This window comes from Nannospalax galili, unplaced genomic scaffold (assembly GCF_000622305.1).
Source record: "Nannospalax galili isolate Female #2095 unplaced genomic scaffold, S.galili_v1.0 scaffold759, whole genome shotgun sequence".
Classification (NCBI taxonomy): Eukaryota; Metazoa; Chordata; class Mammalia; order Rodentia; family Spalacidae; genus Nannospalax; species Nannospalax galili.
In genome coordinates this window covers 107149-123893 of record NW_008342628.1, presented here as the reverse complement: position 1 = coordinate 123893, position 16745 = coordinate 107149, and the positions used below count along the sequence as shown (strand labels likewise).

Genomic DNA, 16745 nt, shown 5'->3' with positions numbered 1-16745 from the left:
GTTGATGTTGTTTTATGAAATAACCACTTACTTTACAACAGTGTGTTCGTTCTACTCATTCTCCCTGCACAGCTGCTGGACCAGACCTTCATGCATTGTAGAGTGTGGTCCTCTAAGTAAAACAGCCTCCATCTTCATCAGGTCAATTGTGCCTACTTGGAAGCATCCATTGGGATCAGGTTTGCTGACATTCCTTTCTGAGTGGGTGGGGAGGGTCATTAGATTCCAGCTCCTCTTCCCCACCATTTGCATGAAAGTCTGCCCTAATTACATGTGGCCTTGAGGGTCTGTGGAGAGGTTTTAGAGTATAGAGTCTGGGGAGGTTAAGTGGAGAACTGCCTGGGCAGCTTTGCAGGGTGAAGACTTTCCAGTGCAGTTGATTTGGGGTCACCCATGCTCTGTAAGTAAGCCCAATAAACTCGTTGGTTCCCTAGGGTGAACTCTGATGGACCTGTACTCTGGATTGTTGTCGAGACCTTATGAGGAGGGGTAAATGCTGTTTACGCCTCCCCAGGGAAGGAATTCTTGAAGCCTCATGACAGCAGTGAAATTGGTTGGGACGCTGCTGCAGGGACTGCACACTGCCATCCTCAGATTACCAGCCAGTCCTTCATTAAGCAGCTATGTACGGCGAGGGCTCTATACTGGATGCTCCAGCCTGCAACATCCAATGCTGAACCACATGCTGCTTTCACGTGCTTACCAAGCAGGCCTCAGCTCCCAGCAGCCAGCCAAGCACCTCTGAGGTGCCACAGCCACTTACTTCAGGTCTTCATTGCTGAAATTCCAGTGACCAGGGGAAACTCCGGAGGCCTCCTGACTCCCACTCAGAGACACCCAGACCCTCTGCACCCCAGGCCTCTTGTACTCCACCAGCCTGGAACTGTCCCTGGCCTGGCACTAAAAGCCCCACCTCAGATGCCAAGCATTTGAGGCCCGGCAGCCAGCCTCCTTCCCAGAGCTCTGCTCATTTACCTCCACTTTTCCTCCCATCACACATTTATTTTTTTAATGTGTATGAATTTTATGCCTGCATGTATAAGTGCACCTGTATTGTGCAGTGCCCAGTTTACACAAGGGTCTGCTGTGTTGAAGTAGTAAATCATCTTGATGGATCAGACATAGATGTCCAGATTTATATAGACACCTTTTAAAATTGCACGAGTGTACCACTATAGTAATGGTTATTATTTTAATTTTATGTGCACGTGTGTATTGCCTGCATGGATGTAAGTACACCCATGTCATACAGTGCCCTTGGAAGACACAAGAGGGCAGCCCCTGGAACTAGAGTCACAGACAGTTGTTAGCTGCCATGTGGGTGCTGGAATTTCAACCTGGGTCTTCTGCAAGAGCAGTTGGTGCTCTTAACCAGTGAGCCAACTCTCCCATCCCCATCCACACATTTTTGAGCCCACACTTGCCCACCTGGAGTATATTCTTGTCTCTTTCTGCTGATCTATTTCCTAGCTCTCTACTTCCCCCTTCTGCAGCTCAACTCCTGTGTCCTTGGAAAATCTCTCCCTCCCTTTTCTGAACCATCTTTATCTGCCCTTGCCAGCTGCAAGCAAACCATCTCTAGTATTTCCTTGATATACTGCATGTTGTCATTTTTCCTGTGCCTCTCACCTCGAACCTCTCTCCCTGTTTCTTCTCCCTCATATATCTGTTCAAATGTCCCCATTGTTCCAGACCCTGACCAATCTCAATTCCCTTAGAAGCCTTCCTTCACACACACACACACACACACACACACACACACACACACACACATACAGACAGAGTAATCTCCAGATCTTGCACTTGGGTGTCTTCTAGAACATCTTTCGTACCATATGAGAGGCTACTTGGCTTCACGAAAACCTTAACTCCAGCTTGTGTTCCTTAACCTCAAGGCCACCCTGGTCATACCTGTGTAGTTGCCTGGGCTTGGCACCCTTCACTCCAAGTGTCTCTGGGGAAGTCTGAAGGTAGACCCTCACCTCACACACACACACACACACACACACACACACACACACACACACAGAGTAATCTCCAGATCTTGCACTTGGGTGTCTTCTAGAACATCTTTTGTACCATATGAGAGGCTACTTGGCTTCATGAAAACCTTAACTCCAGCTTGTGTTCCTTAACCTCAAGGCCACCCTGGTCATACCTGTGTAGTTGCCTGGGCTTGGCACCCTTCACTCCAAGTGTCTCTGGGGAAGTCTGAAGGTAGACCCTCACCTCACAAGATATAGCCTCACAGGTGTGGCTCTTGCTCACGCACAACCCACAGCCCTCCAGGTCAAGCCCTCAAATGCCTGGCATTGCCACAATTGCCACCCTCTCTCTGTCCTCAGATCCTCATGCAGACCATTCCTTCTGTCTGGACTACCCTTCTCATCCCATATAGTGGTTTCCCGACATCCTTTCCTACAAGAACCAAACTGCCCCTCCAGAGATCGCTCTCTGTATACCTTTTGGGACTCCTACTGTCCCAGGACATGACTACCTTAGAGCTGAGGGTAGAACCTTTGCAACCGTATTCTGCCCACAACTTCCCAGACCCCAATTCCACAGCCAGAGGCAAAGTCCTGAGGTTCAAATCTCAGGCTCGCTACTTACCAGTGTATGATCTTTTAAGTAACAGTTACTTTGAACTTGAGTTTCATCACATGCAAAACATGTCTCTTTTGTATAAAATTGGTGATACTATGATAAAGCAAACAGAACATGCTAAACAGAAGGCAGCTCTCATTACCCCTTATGCATCATTGATCAGAGACCCAAGCAGGCTACTTTAAGATACATTAAAAAGAAAAAAAAGGAGGCCGATACAGGGACAGACTGGTAATCAATCAAGAGATGACGCAAATTCAGTAAACGTACCTAACAAAGCAAGCACAAGAATGCTTCCAATTCTTTATACTTTTGTTTGAATTTTTTTATAATGTAATGTTGAAGAAAATGGGACTCTGAATTTTGACATGAACCTGTAATTAAGGATTCAGGTGCTGTGCTGTGCATCTAGGGCATATACAGTTTCCCATTCCACCCAAACTGGGTCTCTACCAGGTGGGACCACAGGGCTCTGTAGCCTCAGGTAGGTCCACTATGGCCCCACCAGGTGGCCACATGTACTCTAACTGATAAGATGGATGAGGAGGGCCTGGTGTGAGCCTGTAAAACACTCCCATTTTCCCTCTCTTCTACAACATTCCACTCTTGGTCTCCAGGCTGCTGTTTGGCTGCTTTGCAGTACACACATAAATCACCCCAGATCTTGTTACAATGCCACTTGGACCTGGCAGGTTGGGGGCTGGGCCTGAGATCCTACATTTCCAATGAGCTTGTGATGCTACATCAGTTGCTGGGTACACACCCTGCTGTAAGGGTCACAGGTTCCTCATGCTGGTGGCACCTTACAGTCACCTTGGGGGAGGCTGGTAAATTCATTACACCTAGCCCCACACCATACCAATCCAATCAGATTTCTGGGGGAAGGCCCAGGGTGTGAAGCCTTTTCAGGAACTCCTAAAAAGGAGTTGGTGTGTCCTGCATCTGAGCATCTTCCCTCTCACTGGTTGGCTGCAGGAGCAATCAACACTCCAGGGAAAACCTCATGATGACATAGCAGGCAGATAAGCACCTCTGGCCCCACACTACTAACATGGGGCCAGGGAGGCAGGAGTGAGCACAGCCCCTGCTCGCCTGTGAGCCTTGTCTCTTCTCTCTATATCCACGGGCCAAGCACAGTCCTTCAGTGACTGCCAATAGCTCCCTTTAATGCAGAGGCAAAGGCCAAGACAAGGTTGTCTGTCTTCTAGAGCCTGGGGTCTCATTCTCACATCCACCTGCCAGGCAGGCCTGGCTACCAATGGGCCAAGGAGATTTAGTGAAAAGTGCCAGTCTTGGATCTTTAAAGTTTCTTTGTTTTTCATTCTATTATCTTACATTTCCTTTATTAAATTATATAGTTATTTATAAATTATGAGTCTGTATTTGGAAGTCGTAAACATGTAATCTTATTTTATGATTACTCATGTTTCTCCTTCACTGTGAAGGTTCCAGGAAGGGCAATTATCTGGGTTAGGAAGTGTTCAGGGCACTGGAAAGCCAGCCTTGGTCAGCAGATAAACTGTAGCAAAAATGTGTCTGAAGCTCTAAAGAGCCACAGTCCCTTCCCTTTCACAGGAAAATGACAATCAGGTAGTTTGGGGGGTGGTGGTCACCAAAGGGAAAGCTTGGGGCAAGTCAGAATGAAGCTCCAAGTGGGAGCAATTCATGTGTCAGCTGCTGTCAGCTGTTCTAACTGTCAACCCATTGCCTTCAGTCAGCAGGGACAGGAGAAAAGTCAGCTTTCAAAAATGGTAGGTCACAGTGTCCAGGTCACCTGATGTCAAGTACACTAACATGAACAGGAATGTCCACACCTGTATCCATACACAGACTCCTGAAAAAGAATCCCATCAATGATGATACGAACTTACTTCAAGACACTACTTGATGATAAAAAAAAAAAAGGCAGGCATTCCGTTTCTACCAAGAAATGAGTTGTATTCAGCAGCTTGTGTGTCTTCAATGTTGACAGGTGTCTCCTAGACTAACCCAAGTACAGGAGGCCTGTAGAAATGCTAACTACCAAGGCCAGCCATCTGCTGCTGGGTAGAACCACACACAAGAAAGTGCTGAGGGCTTCTAAGGACCTAGAAAATAGCCAAGTCTACCCATAATGAAGTTGGAAACATGCCAGCAACAGGCAGAAGCAATTGACTATATCCCTTGCAGACAGATTGCTGACTGAAGGTAAAAGATGGCTCAAGATCGATGCCCTTGGCTAAGGGAAACTAGAAGGCCGTGAGCACCCTTCCTAAAAGGCAGGCTCTAGCCTCCCAGACAAGCTGTCTGCCTAAGCACTACTGCCTTTTAAGGACCAAGAACTGAGGCAGCACACGGTAAGGAAAAAAAAAAAAAAAAGATCCAAATCCCAAATCCCAGAGAAACAAAACCAAAGTCTCCTGATCCTATCCAGAGAAATAATATGAAAAGGAAATGGAAAAGTCTGACCACCTCTATAGGAAAAAGATCCCCACCCCATCAGGTGCTTCCTAACATGGGCCCAGGAGTCAGTTCCTGGAGCCTGCCTGGCCAGCCCTAGTCCACATGACTCACGGGCTGGCCTCACTCAATTCTTGAGTACTTCGTCCACTGGTCAGGATCATCACAGAGCCAGAGATAGCCCAGGAGCTGTGTTGTGACTTATCAATGAGAACCTCTCCTTCAACCAGGGTGATGAGACTGGGAAGTCATAAGTCCAGAGCTGCTATGGATAGAAAGTCCATGGGGACAGACCAGTCAACCTCGTCTAGCCATCTGAACCAGTTGTGCCTGGAACCTGGGCTTTTTCAGTTTTATGAGTAACAAATTGCTTTATTGACTTGAGCCTACCTGAGAATGCCTGTTACAGCTTTAAAAAATAATCTTTATTTAACGGCTTTCTTTCCCCTCAAATAAAGCTGCTTGTTTGCAGTACTCCTTACCAGCAAAATTTAGATCTCATGCAACACGTGTGTGAATAACTAACCAGTTTAATTTTGCAATTGTTCATTTCATGGTATGTCCAAGGATGCCAGAAGAGGCCCTTGGGGGAAGATGAGTGGTCAGGTACCTCCTCTCCCCTCTCTCTGAGCCCTGGCCTAGGTCCCCTACAGAGGAGAGCAAGGATCTCTCCTTGGCTCAAGGATCACCCCTTGATTCAGCTGAAGCTCCTCTCCAAGGACAGCCATGGCCTTGGGAAGACCTACTCCCTAACAGTCTCCTTGGGCCCAGGTTTCCCGATGGCCGGCTTTCTCTTCATTGATGGAAATGAGGGCCAGGCTAAAGCTAGACTGCCATCCAGAGAAGGCACTGAGACCAGCCCAAGGCTAGCTAGATCTGTCCCTGCTTTGCCCTTAACCTCAGTCCCCTTCTTATCCCCTCCAGGTTTAACTCTATCATCTGCTGAGGGCAGTGTCACTGCAATATTTCATTGACAATTGTGCCCTCCACTCTGGCCAGGGCAGTTTCCAAAGCCCCATCACACCTGTGATTGATTTGTGCTTACCAATATTCTATGGATGAATTGGAGATCATGCCCCTTTATATGGGTTGGTAGGGAAGGCAGAGGTAGGGGCCAGACCTGGCTGGGTCTCCCTCCCTGGTTTGACCCATCCATGCCACCTAGAGCCCTGAGCTGCAGACCTCTCTCTCCTACCTGTAAGAGGGGTGCATGACATCAACTCAGAGAAGGACAAGGAGCAGAGACTAACTACTCAGCACCATTCCTGACCAGCAGTATAGCATCCATAATGATCTGGCTGTTATCATCCTCCTTAATGGGAACCTGGGTCTCTATAGACCTTCCATCTTGGGTTGCTGAAGTCTTGCTTCCTCTGTAGCAGTTCTTACTGTATATGAATGCTTCTAGAAGGAAGGGCACTACCTCAACCAATCTTTAATAACTATCCAGAGGCAGAGATGAGTCAAACCATGGACATAGAGCCTTTGGGCTAATGACCAATACCCTTCTGTGCTCTGCTCAGCACACAGCCCCTCTGAGCACACCATGACCTTTACATCTAAGTTGGTTATATTAAATTAAGTTAACATCTTGATAGACAAAAATTGCCCTGGCGTTCTCAGAGCTCAAATGCTGTTTTTTTTTTCAATACTAAATCCATAGTGGGGGGATGGAGAGATGGCTCAGCAGTTAAGAGTACTGGCTGTTCTTGCAGAAGACCCAGGTTCAAATCTCAGCACTCACATGGTGGTAACAACCATTTATAACTCCAGTTCCAGGGTATCTGACACCCTCCCTGTCCTCTGTGGGCATTGCACAAGATGGATACACTTACACACATGCAGGCATAACCCTCATACACATAAAATAAAAATAAATAAATTAAAATTCATGGTGGAGAAGGTCAATACCACAAGACTTTCAGGCAATAGTGAAGATGGGTCAAGACCTCTGGGGTCCAAATCCTGACCTTCCACTTTCAACTCTGAAACGTCACTGAGCTAAGCTTGTTCTTCTGTAAGCACAGACCCTGACTCCCAGGATCCAAGTGGATATGAGCAAAGTCCAGAAGACACAGGTACACTAGGCAAGTGTGCAAGACTCAGCTATTGCTGTCACCAGAGAACCTTAAGCAAGCCCTTCTTCCTTCACCTTCACCTTCTCCTCTCCTCCCTTTGGCCCTGGGCTTTTCACTTAACCATGTCAAGGGCTCTCTCTACTTGTCACAAAGCCATAGGGATGGCTGAATGGCCATAGGAACCTTGCATCATTGGCTTGATCAAAATACAGCATGGGTCCTCACCTGTAGGTGGCCACCTCCAAGCTGAGGCCAGTCTTCACCTGCACAAGCTCCTGGTAGTCCCGTAGCCGGTCAGCCATGGCCAACGTGAGGGCTTCCTTCTCATCTTCCAGGCAGTCTATTACTCTCTGCCCAAGAGAACAGAAGAGCTTTTAGATCCATTTCCTAGAGCTTCACAGGCCGAACCAAGAGTGCAGAATGTAAAAAGAGATGAAAAGCCTCCAGGTTTATTAAGCATGTAGCCATTTGCAAGAACATTTCAAATAATGACTCTTTTGCACATGGAAAGCTCGTTTCATATGGTGAATTTTGATAGGATACTGTCTTCTCTGTTTGAACTTTCTAATGATGAATGCTTAGTTAATCAAATCACTTCTGTTTCAGACCTGGCTCCACTTCAGGAATCCAAATACACCCAACCAGGCAACTAAGATGTTATTAAAAAAATTAGTCATGACTAGAGATATTTTACATTACTTAAAATAGAAGTCACTCTCATGTGAACTAAAATGTTTCCCAAAGTCACCATTGACCCAATGACAGCAGATGAATGGGTAGAGATACCTTTATTTCACCTAGAAAAGATAGTTTAAAATTATCTGGGGAGAAATATATTCTGGGCATAAATGAACAAATTAAGACCTGGATATAAATCTTCCCTTTGGAATGCAGTTAATAAACCTCATCCCACCTGAATATTTTCTTCCTTCAGGCCTGTCTCTTCCCTGGTTGGGAGGTGCTGCGGCCCCTGCATCTGGGCTCCTGACTTGAGAACCTACAGACCTGTCACACAGTACATACCAGGTGCACTGAATTAAAGATAAAATGATTAAGATGGTATTACCCTCCTCAATGTACCATTTAAAGCCAATACAATTTTTAACTAGTGTACATTTTACAATTTTATATTTTCTTCTTCATTGTTGACTAGTCACTCTAAGGAATAAAATTCATCAGGACAATATTTAAATACTGAAATAAGTCTGTATTCTTGTAACTTCTACAAGGGGAAATAGCATTATTTCCGAACATAGTTAAAGAAGCCACAACATAAACACTTATCTGTAGAATTCAAAACTCTAAGACTGTTGGGAAAGGGAAATGTATTTTCATTGCTGCTGGAATCCCACCACCAAGGGGTCCACAGTGAATACATACCGTCTGTGAAAGCAAGGAATGAACCTAACTTTTGGTCCCATTCCGGATTTGTCATTGTTAAATCATGATCATCATCTAGATAGATCTGCTCCTTCTACAGCAGTTCCATCACTAAGACAATGATTGTGTTAGGCTCTCTGTATACAAAGGGAGCTGATTTTTTTATTTTCTTAAGGATTTACTTGATTTTTAGTTATGTGCACATATAATTGTACCTGTGTGCAAGTATGTGCATGTGAGTGCAGATGTCCAGAGGCCAGAAGTGGATCGCTGATGTAGGTGTTGGGAACTGAACTTGGATCCTCTGCAAGAGCAGTACATGCTCTTAACTGCTGAGCCATCTCTCCAGCCCTAATTTAAAGCTGTTTAAAAGCAAAATTCACTTAACTTTTAAAGCAAAGGAATGAGTTTAAGAGCCATTAATGTCTCAGGGCAGGTGTATGGTTAACAGATCCTAAAGCTGGCATTATAGGCTGATAAAGTAGATCACCAGACTATGTGCCAGTCTTAAGTGTCAAAAGATGTCAGATTTAGCCATAACATTCACACACTCAATAGTTAAGTCTCTATGTTAAAAAGTCTATGTTCTCCTGGTTTTGAGGGAATATAAATTCAGATACAAACTTAGAATCTAAAATCTCTCTCTCTCTCTGTGCGTGTGTGTGTGCGTGTGTGTGCGTGTGCGTATGTGCATGCACTTTCTTTTTATGAAAGGTCCTTTATAAAGGTCCTTATAAAGCCCAAGCTGTAACTCACAATTCTCCTGCCTCTGCCTCCAGAGTAATGGAATGACAAATGTGTGCCACCATGCCTGGCTTTATATCTTTTCTAATAAAGGAAAGTCGACCTTTAAGCATTAAAACTTGGGAATTTATCAACTACTCTTCACAAAGAAATTTAAGTATTTATTGCTAAACTTAGCCTAGGAAAAAAAAAATATCAGTTGAACTCAGTTCTCCACCTACAGGTCAAGATGTGGCAGCCTCTCTCTTCCCTGAGAACAAAGAATAGTTCTGTACCCCACCCCATAAAATATGAACAGCAAAATCAAACTGTGCTTAAGTTGGAATAAATATAGTTCCAACCACATTTCCATGTGAGTCAACTCTTCCCAAATGGAGAAAGGAAAACCCATTGACTTTTGGAAGCAAGAACACAGTAGGAACATAAGATGTATTGGTTCCCCGTGGTCTCCACAGAAATCACAACCAATCCTGCTCATGGGATGAATCTTCAGACCTGGGCTCTGCTTTGCCAGATCTTTTCATGTGGTGGACCAGGCCAGGAGTGCTGCAGCCTCCCAACACAGGATGCTATTTCCAACCCAAGCAGAAGCAGTTTCACCTAAGGCTGCAAAAGCTCAGGGGAGAGCGCAGTCTTTTAGCTGCTGTGCAGAGAACTTCTGGACAGCAGTATCACCAATGCTGAACCCTGGCTGTGCCTCAGGGAACGTGTACTGCTGTTTGTGCCAAAAGAATTAACCCTCTTTCTTTTCCAAGCTTGAGCTATCCCTGGCAGAACACAAATAGTCAGAGCTTGCAAAGGTCCTAGTTGCCTGGGATCTTGAATGTTAGAGCTCAAGGGGAGTTAAATACTGTTATAATCTCACTCACACGCAAAAACTAAATACATTAATAAGCATGAATTGGGTGTTATCTATGTTTATAGTTGTATAGACAGAACTCTAACCTCCAGGCTCATATTACAGTCCCAGGTGGGCATTTCAGAGGATTCTCAGACTGGCCATGTATAACTGAACTCAGACCTCTGACCTCAACCTGCTCTCCTGTACACACCCCCTTTAGCAAGAAATACCCCTTCTTCCAGTTGTTCATCCCCAGGCCCGGTTAACTTTGATTCCTCCTTCTTACTTTATTACTTAGCTAATGGGTTCATCAGCCAAGCCTGACAGCCTCAACTTGAAAGTAAGGTCCCCTTCTCAGTCTTTCGCTTCTGCGCCTGGTTCAAGCCTTGTGTGGCTTCAACTGTTGCAACAGACTCCTAATGAGGTCTCACTGCTCCTACATTGGTCCAAAACAGGCCATACTCAGCATAGCAAAGAATGGTCCATTAAGACACTCCCTCTCTTCAGGACTTTCGGGTGACCTTGCCTGGAACTCAGGGAATACAAAACAAAACAAGCATTCTAGTAGCCACCTCTATCTTGTTCATTGCCCCAGCAATGATGGCTTCCTAGCTGTTCCCTGAGCACCATGTACTGGTGTCACCGTGGGAACATTGCAATCAAAAAATTTTCTTTCATTTTGCATTTTTCATTGCTTTATCCCCAGCCACAAAGAGTGAGCTTCATACTCTAAGCACTCAGCAGCTACTGGTTGAATCAATCAACTGAATGTGAGCTGCTTTCATTATCCTCATTGTACAAATCAGGAAACTGAGTCACAGAGGGTTAATGAGCGCAATCTTGTGGAAATTTTATAATCTAAATAAGAATCAGAATTCAATCCCAAACAGGAAGATTACAAAAGGACTGAACTTTAACCATGCATCTAATCCCATCTTCCTTCCTATCAAAAGAAAGAGCTCATTCAATCCTATTTTGGCCCTCTTCAAGCCCTTCATCAGTAGTTAAAGCTCACATTATAGAATATATCTCAATGTCTCTAGAGTAAGAAATATAAATGACAAATGTCTTTAAGGCCTTTTCGGCGGGCCCCTTACTGCAGAGTGGGTATGCTTCCAACACCTGTTCCTGTCATGGGGATGGGAAGGGTCCCACTAATATGGGACACAGAAAAACATGAAAGAGACAATTCTAAAATCATTTGCCAGGGGGGAAGGTCTGAAAGCACCTTAGGGGTTAAGATAAACAGCCACCTCTGGGCTGGTTCTTAGAAACAGCAGTTATCATTCTACTAATGCAGAGGTAAAAGTTTCTCAGGTAGAACAGACAGAGGGGAGGGGATGTAGTTCAGGTACTGGAGCCTGGGTGGAACTCTGATTTGGCCACTTACTGACTGGGTGACCCATGTGTTTCCATTTCACCATCTGTAAAATGAGGCTAACATTAGGATCCACCTCCCGAGACTGGTGTAAGGGAGTGAATACATGTAGCAGATTGGTACCTGGCAGGTCAGCACTTAATTAAGACTAACTGTAAGTATACAACATTTATTACAGGAAGTCAGTTAAGCCAGTGTTTGGGATATTTTCGGTCTTTCAACAGTGAGCTCCTATGGAATTTGGAGAAAAAAAAACTAGAAACTTGAGTTTAAATAAATATTTTCTCTTAAACATAATTCTGAACACTTTTATGATTTAGAATTTGAAATACAGTTGTTTTAAGCTAATGGGGGGGATTTATAATCTAGATAAGGTAGTAGCTGGTAACATTTAGCAAAACAAAACCTAAACAGGTTGGAAGTGAAGAAAAAAATCCACCCCTAATGGACACTGCCTGGACTCTTTCACATTCAGGGGAAAGAAGCCACTTGGAAGACAGAGATGTCACTGGCTGGCAGGCTGCAGGTGGGGTCCTATTTCAGGTCAGGTGTGACTCAGGGGAGGCACTTCCCTGGTGGTCTGGGGTCCTGTACTGTGGACAGGCTGGATAGCCATTCTAATTGCACTTCCAAGAGCCCATCTCTTATCCAGTCAGGGGAGTATCTGTCTCAGATGTGGGGTTCCACTGAAGATTTCACTTAAGGGAAAAGTTTCTGCTGCTAAAAAGTACTTTAAAACCACAGCTTCATGATCCAAAATGAGCCAGGTGAGGTATGAGAGGAAGGCATCTGAGGTCCACAACTCAACAGATGAGATTCCATCTACTTAGTTCTGCATCACTTCTTGTGATCTCCCATTCAGTCTCCAGCTCTTTTGCTACCAAAATACCAGCCAGAGCTATGCCACCACACCTGGTGCCACTTGTAATTTTTAATAAAGTGCAGAATTACTGCATTTCCCATCTTTAGCTCCCAGCTGCAAACTCTTAGGTCTTAAATTCTTTCAGAAAGTGTGCTCATGTAATTTCAAAGTATTACCCTGAGAACTACAGTGTGATTTGGGAGTGCTTCCAACTATGGGGCTGGGCAGGGTGGGAGCCAAACACTAGGGCTGAACTGAGTGTAGAGACAATAAATCAACCGCAGGTATCACACCATTTAGAGGGTTAGAGCTCAACTGGTCTGAAATAGTAACTGTTTATATTAGTCTGCAGTTGTAATAACATCCTGCCACGGGGCTCTGCCTTTCCTATAGTTTTTACACTACACAGAGATCTGATCACGTCAACTAGTCAGCTTCTACTGTGAGCAAAACAGCCCAGCCTTTTCTACAGAACAGTCGCGGCCTCTCCCAAGGGAAAAAACAAAGCACAGAAGAGACCACGCCCAGAGAGCCACAACCAGCTGCCTCCAGCTGGGAAATCATTATGGCAAAATTAAAAAGCGTTTGGAGACCTATTTAAGAGGGGACAACCCCCACGTAAGGCTTTGGCATTGCTTTAAAACCTCCGAACACGCTGCCTATCCGAGTATGTCATCCAAGCTGCTGTCATTTCTGGAAGTCTGGGTGGAGTTTTGGATTTCAGTCTACTAGATCTACCAAATCCAGGAAACCGAAAGGAAAACAAAACAAAATACCCCTTAGATTAACAGGGTTGTTGGGCAGGATGTGCCTAGAGAAGTGTGCGCTCTAAAGTTGACACCCTGACAAGATGACGGTCACTAGGGTATCGACCAGGATCTGTCACATGGCATCAGCCCTCTGACTGATGGACCAAATGGCTGTGCTCTTCCTAGGCTAGCCTAGAAGCCGGAACAGTGTGGCCTCATCAATAGCAAAGCTGCTGTTAGTGCTAGAGTCTAGGGATCTAGGTGTACTCGCCTCGGGAACCCGGCCCCTGGCCCACCCCAGTCGTGTGCGAGAGGAGGCTATTACGGGGAAGGGTCGCAGTCCTAGCGCACGGACCTGCCTCTCCTCCGCCTGCAGTGAGCACTCTTCCCGCATCCGCATCAGCTCGTCCTCCAGCCGCACGCGCATCTGCTCCAGCTCGAGCGCCTCGCGCCGCAGCCCGTCGGCCTCCTGTGCACACAGACGCGCCTCCTCCTCCGCCTCGCGCCGGCTCTCCTGGCCGCGGCGCAGCGCCTGCTCCAGCTCGCGCACCTCGTCCTCGTACCGCTGCACGCTTTCCCGCCACGACTCGGCCAGCAGCAGCGCGTAGCTGTCGTGCACACCCCGCAGGCGCGGCGGGGGCGCGGCGGGGCCGGCGGCGCGGGCTCGGAAGTGCATGGTCAGGCTAGCGGCGCGGGCTCGCAGCTCCCGCACCTCGCGCTCGTGGGCCGCGTCCAGGCCGCGGCGCTCTGCCTGCAGCCGGTCCAGAAGCGCCTCAAGGGCGGCGCGCGCGCCCAGCGCCTCCTGCAGCTCCCGCCGCTCCGCGCCTAGCTCGGCGTCCAGACGGCCGCGGGCCGCGCTGGCCTCCGCGTCCTGCCGCTGCAGCTCCCGCAACTCCCGTCGCAGCGCGTCGCGTTCTCCCTCGGCCAGCGCAGTGGCCCAGCTCAGTTCGTCTAGCTGCTGCCGCAGGCTGCGCGCCTCCTCGGCGAAGCGCGCCTGGCCCTCGGCCCAGCGGCTCTCCTGGCCCAGCCGGCTGCGCAGTTCCTGCTCCAGCAGCAGGTTCTCGCGCTCCAGCTCCCGTACGCGGCACACGTAGTCATAGAGCCGGGCGTTGAGCTCCTGCAGCTCGGCCTTTTCGAAGCCTGTCTGCAGCCGCCAGGAGAGCATCTTGCTGGGTGTGTGCCGAGCTCTCCCGATTGAGCGCTTGCCTCCAGCCCTGATCTTGTCCCCTTCCGCCGCGCCCCGCCGCGCCCGCCTTGCCGCTGCCTCGGAGGCCCGCAGACTGGCGAGCGGGCTGGGAAGCCTCAGCATTTAGTGGCCTGGACAGGCGGCTGTGGGCGCGGGCTACCACCTCCAGCCAATCAGAGCGCGGCCCGCGTGGCCATTGCGGCCGGACAGCGCCCCCTGCCGGGAAGACCGAGGCCCGGTGAGGCTGCCCAGCTCTGGCAGCCACCGGCTGATGTCTGTGAGCTCCCTAGCATCCGCTAGCTGGGACCCCGAGACAGGGTTTCCTAACTAGCCCACAGGCCTACCTAAGGCACCCCAAAGTCCAGGTACCCAAGAAGTCGTCACTAACCAAGACACGCCATGTACCAATAAAGTTTCTTTACTTATAGGATGTTTCCCATCAGTGGTGCTGGAGATGCAGGACGGGAATGTTTATTATTTTTTAACGTGCTAGGGATGTAGCTCAATGGTAGAGTGCTTGCCTAGGATAGCCAGGCCCTGAGTTCAAACCCCAGCACCACAAAAATTATACGTTTATGCATGTGTATCTCCACACACACACGTATGTGTATATCTTTTATGGCATGAATGCATCTCCATTGCCAATGTGCAAAAATGGAAAGTTCGTTTCTATCTTACACAAACTATCTTCATGGGGCGTTGCACTTTGCAATATCTGATTCCTTCTGTTGGAGTAAGAACTTAGAAAGACCTTTAAATGCTCTAAGCACAGAACATTCCAGACACCTACCATCTCCCCAAACTTTTACAACTGTCTTATGCACACCCTCAATGTGACAGCCGGTTTTCTTTTTCTTTCAACAACGTGCCCTTAAGAAAGCACTCGATTTAATTGCTATAGAAACCACAGCGCACACGCTCTCTCTCTCTCTTTCTCTCCCTCTCTCTTTACATACTTGCTTTTCACGATACTTAAAGTTACAAATGACAGTAACCAGGCTAAGTAGCATTTAGGAGCAAATACAGCTGGCCCTTGGTTGCATAGGGAAAAGAGTGCCAAGGAGGTCTGGAGAGTTACTCTGTGGCCACAGGGCTCTTCCTGGCAGGTCCACCAATCAGTGAGTGCTTTTACAGTGGCACAGTAAGGTGGGTTGGTTAAGGTCACTTAAGAAAGACTCCAGAGCTCTCTTTGTAAAGGATGTGAGTCTGACCACAAACTCTGGCAGAAAGTCAGCCTTGATTTCTCCAAAGACCCCATTTCTGAGGTACCATTCTGCTGGTGGCAGATGTATGTATCTTTCGGGTCAGAATTCCCTCTCCCTTTCTGATGAGACTAAGTGGGAGTGGAGTGTGTATTAACTTAGCACTAAGGGATGGAGCAGGAGGCTCTGAACCCCTGTCCTTGTCTGCTCTTCATCCGTTTGCCAAGGGGCAAATCAACATTTGGTCCATGATCATCATCACCAGTCCTCCCACCTCTACCCTAGCATCTCTCCTGGGCCACCTAGGACAGCAGACCACCATGGGGCAGTTTACACAGTCACCCAGACTCAACTGGAATCATGAATTCTCAGCATTTTGTCCACACTTCCAAGATTTCAAGCTCCTCGGGGGACAGCTCTGCATGGGGGGATTCTGAGGTGGTTCCTCACAGAAGGCTGCTGTGCTCTGGCTCGTTAGGTTTTCCTTGACTTTTACTCCTAAGAGTCTCAGATTTTGAAACTCAACCCCCACCCCTACTTCTGCTCTAATCTCTATCTCCAAGGAAATGACTGCTTTCAGGTACAGTTGCCCAGGTAGAGGGCATCAGAAAATAGCAAGAGGAAAAAAAGTACCACTGGTTAGCCTTGCAAAATAATATCCTGATGACCACATTTAATCCTCACAGAACTGAGGCTCAGAGGAGTTGACTAACTTGCCTAGAGATACAGTCCCAAAATGTGGGAAGAGGTATATTAGAGGTTGTGAACACGGGAGCCAAAATGAGCAGGCAGGGTCTTGAAATTAAAGGGAAGGGAATGACTGAGGGAATGAAAGAATAAAGCTATCTACAAAGGGCTGGCTGGGATGGAGAGGTCCTAGGGACCAGGGAGAGTGGCCAAGAAGGCCTGAGTGTCCCAGTGTAGGCTTATCAGTGGGAGCCTGGAGCTCTGGAAGAGCCCCTGGAGGAGAAAGAGACACTGCAGAATGTATCCTAGGAAGGAGCTGGAGAAGGAAAGCCCAACAGCTCTGTCTTCCTGCTGGTCTCCTGCCAGTGCCTCCCACTGTGGAAGCCAGAAGTTGCTGAAGTCTGGCAGTTGTGTGTTGGATAGGGTTCCCACGTGTGAGACAGCCAGCTGTTACATTTCATCACATATTCAACACACCCATTGTTAAAAATTAGCTCACAAAAGCTTGTAATTCATCATACAGAAAAAGGAAATAAGTACTCAAAACTTAACACTTTCTAATTATTTGACTGTGATTTCTCGTCTGTTCATGAAG

At 47.3% G+C, this 16745-nt stretch overlaps 1 protein-coding gene across 2 annotated transcripts in view; it reads right to left on the bottom strand.

The window, feature by feature from the left end:
- Positions 1–14354, bottom strand: part of Synm (synemin) — a 29474-nt gene extending 15120 nt beyond the window's left edge. For both annotated transcript variants that reach the window (XM_008838679.3, XM_008838680.3), the window contains exons 1-2: positions 13431–14354; positions 7347–7471 (exon numbers count right to left, since the gene is read on the bottom strand). In XM_008838679.3, the coding sequence (XP_008836901.1) occupies positions 7347–7471; positions 13431–14240 (935 nt within the window). In that variant the 5' untranslated portion in view covers positions 14241–14354. The remainder of the gene's footprint in view (positions 1–7346; positions 7472–13430) is intronic.
- Positions 14355–16745: the final 2391 nt, after the last annotated feature.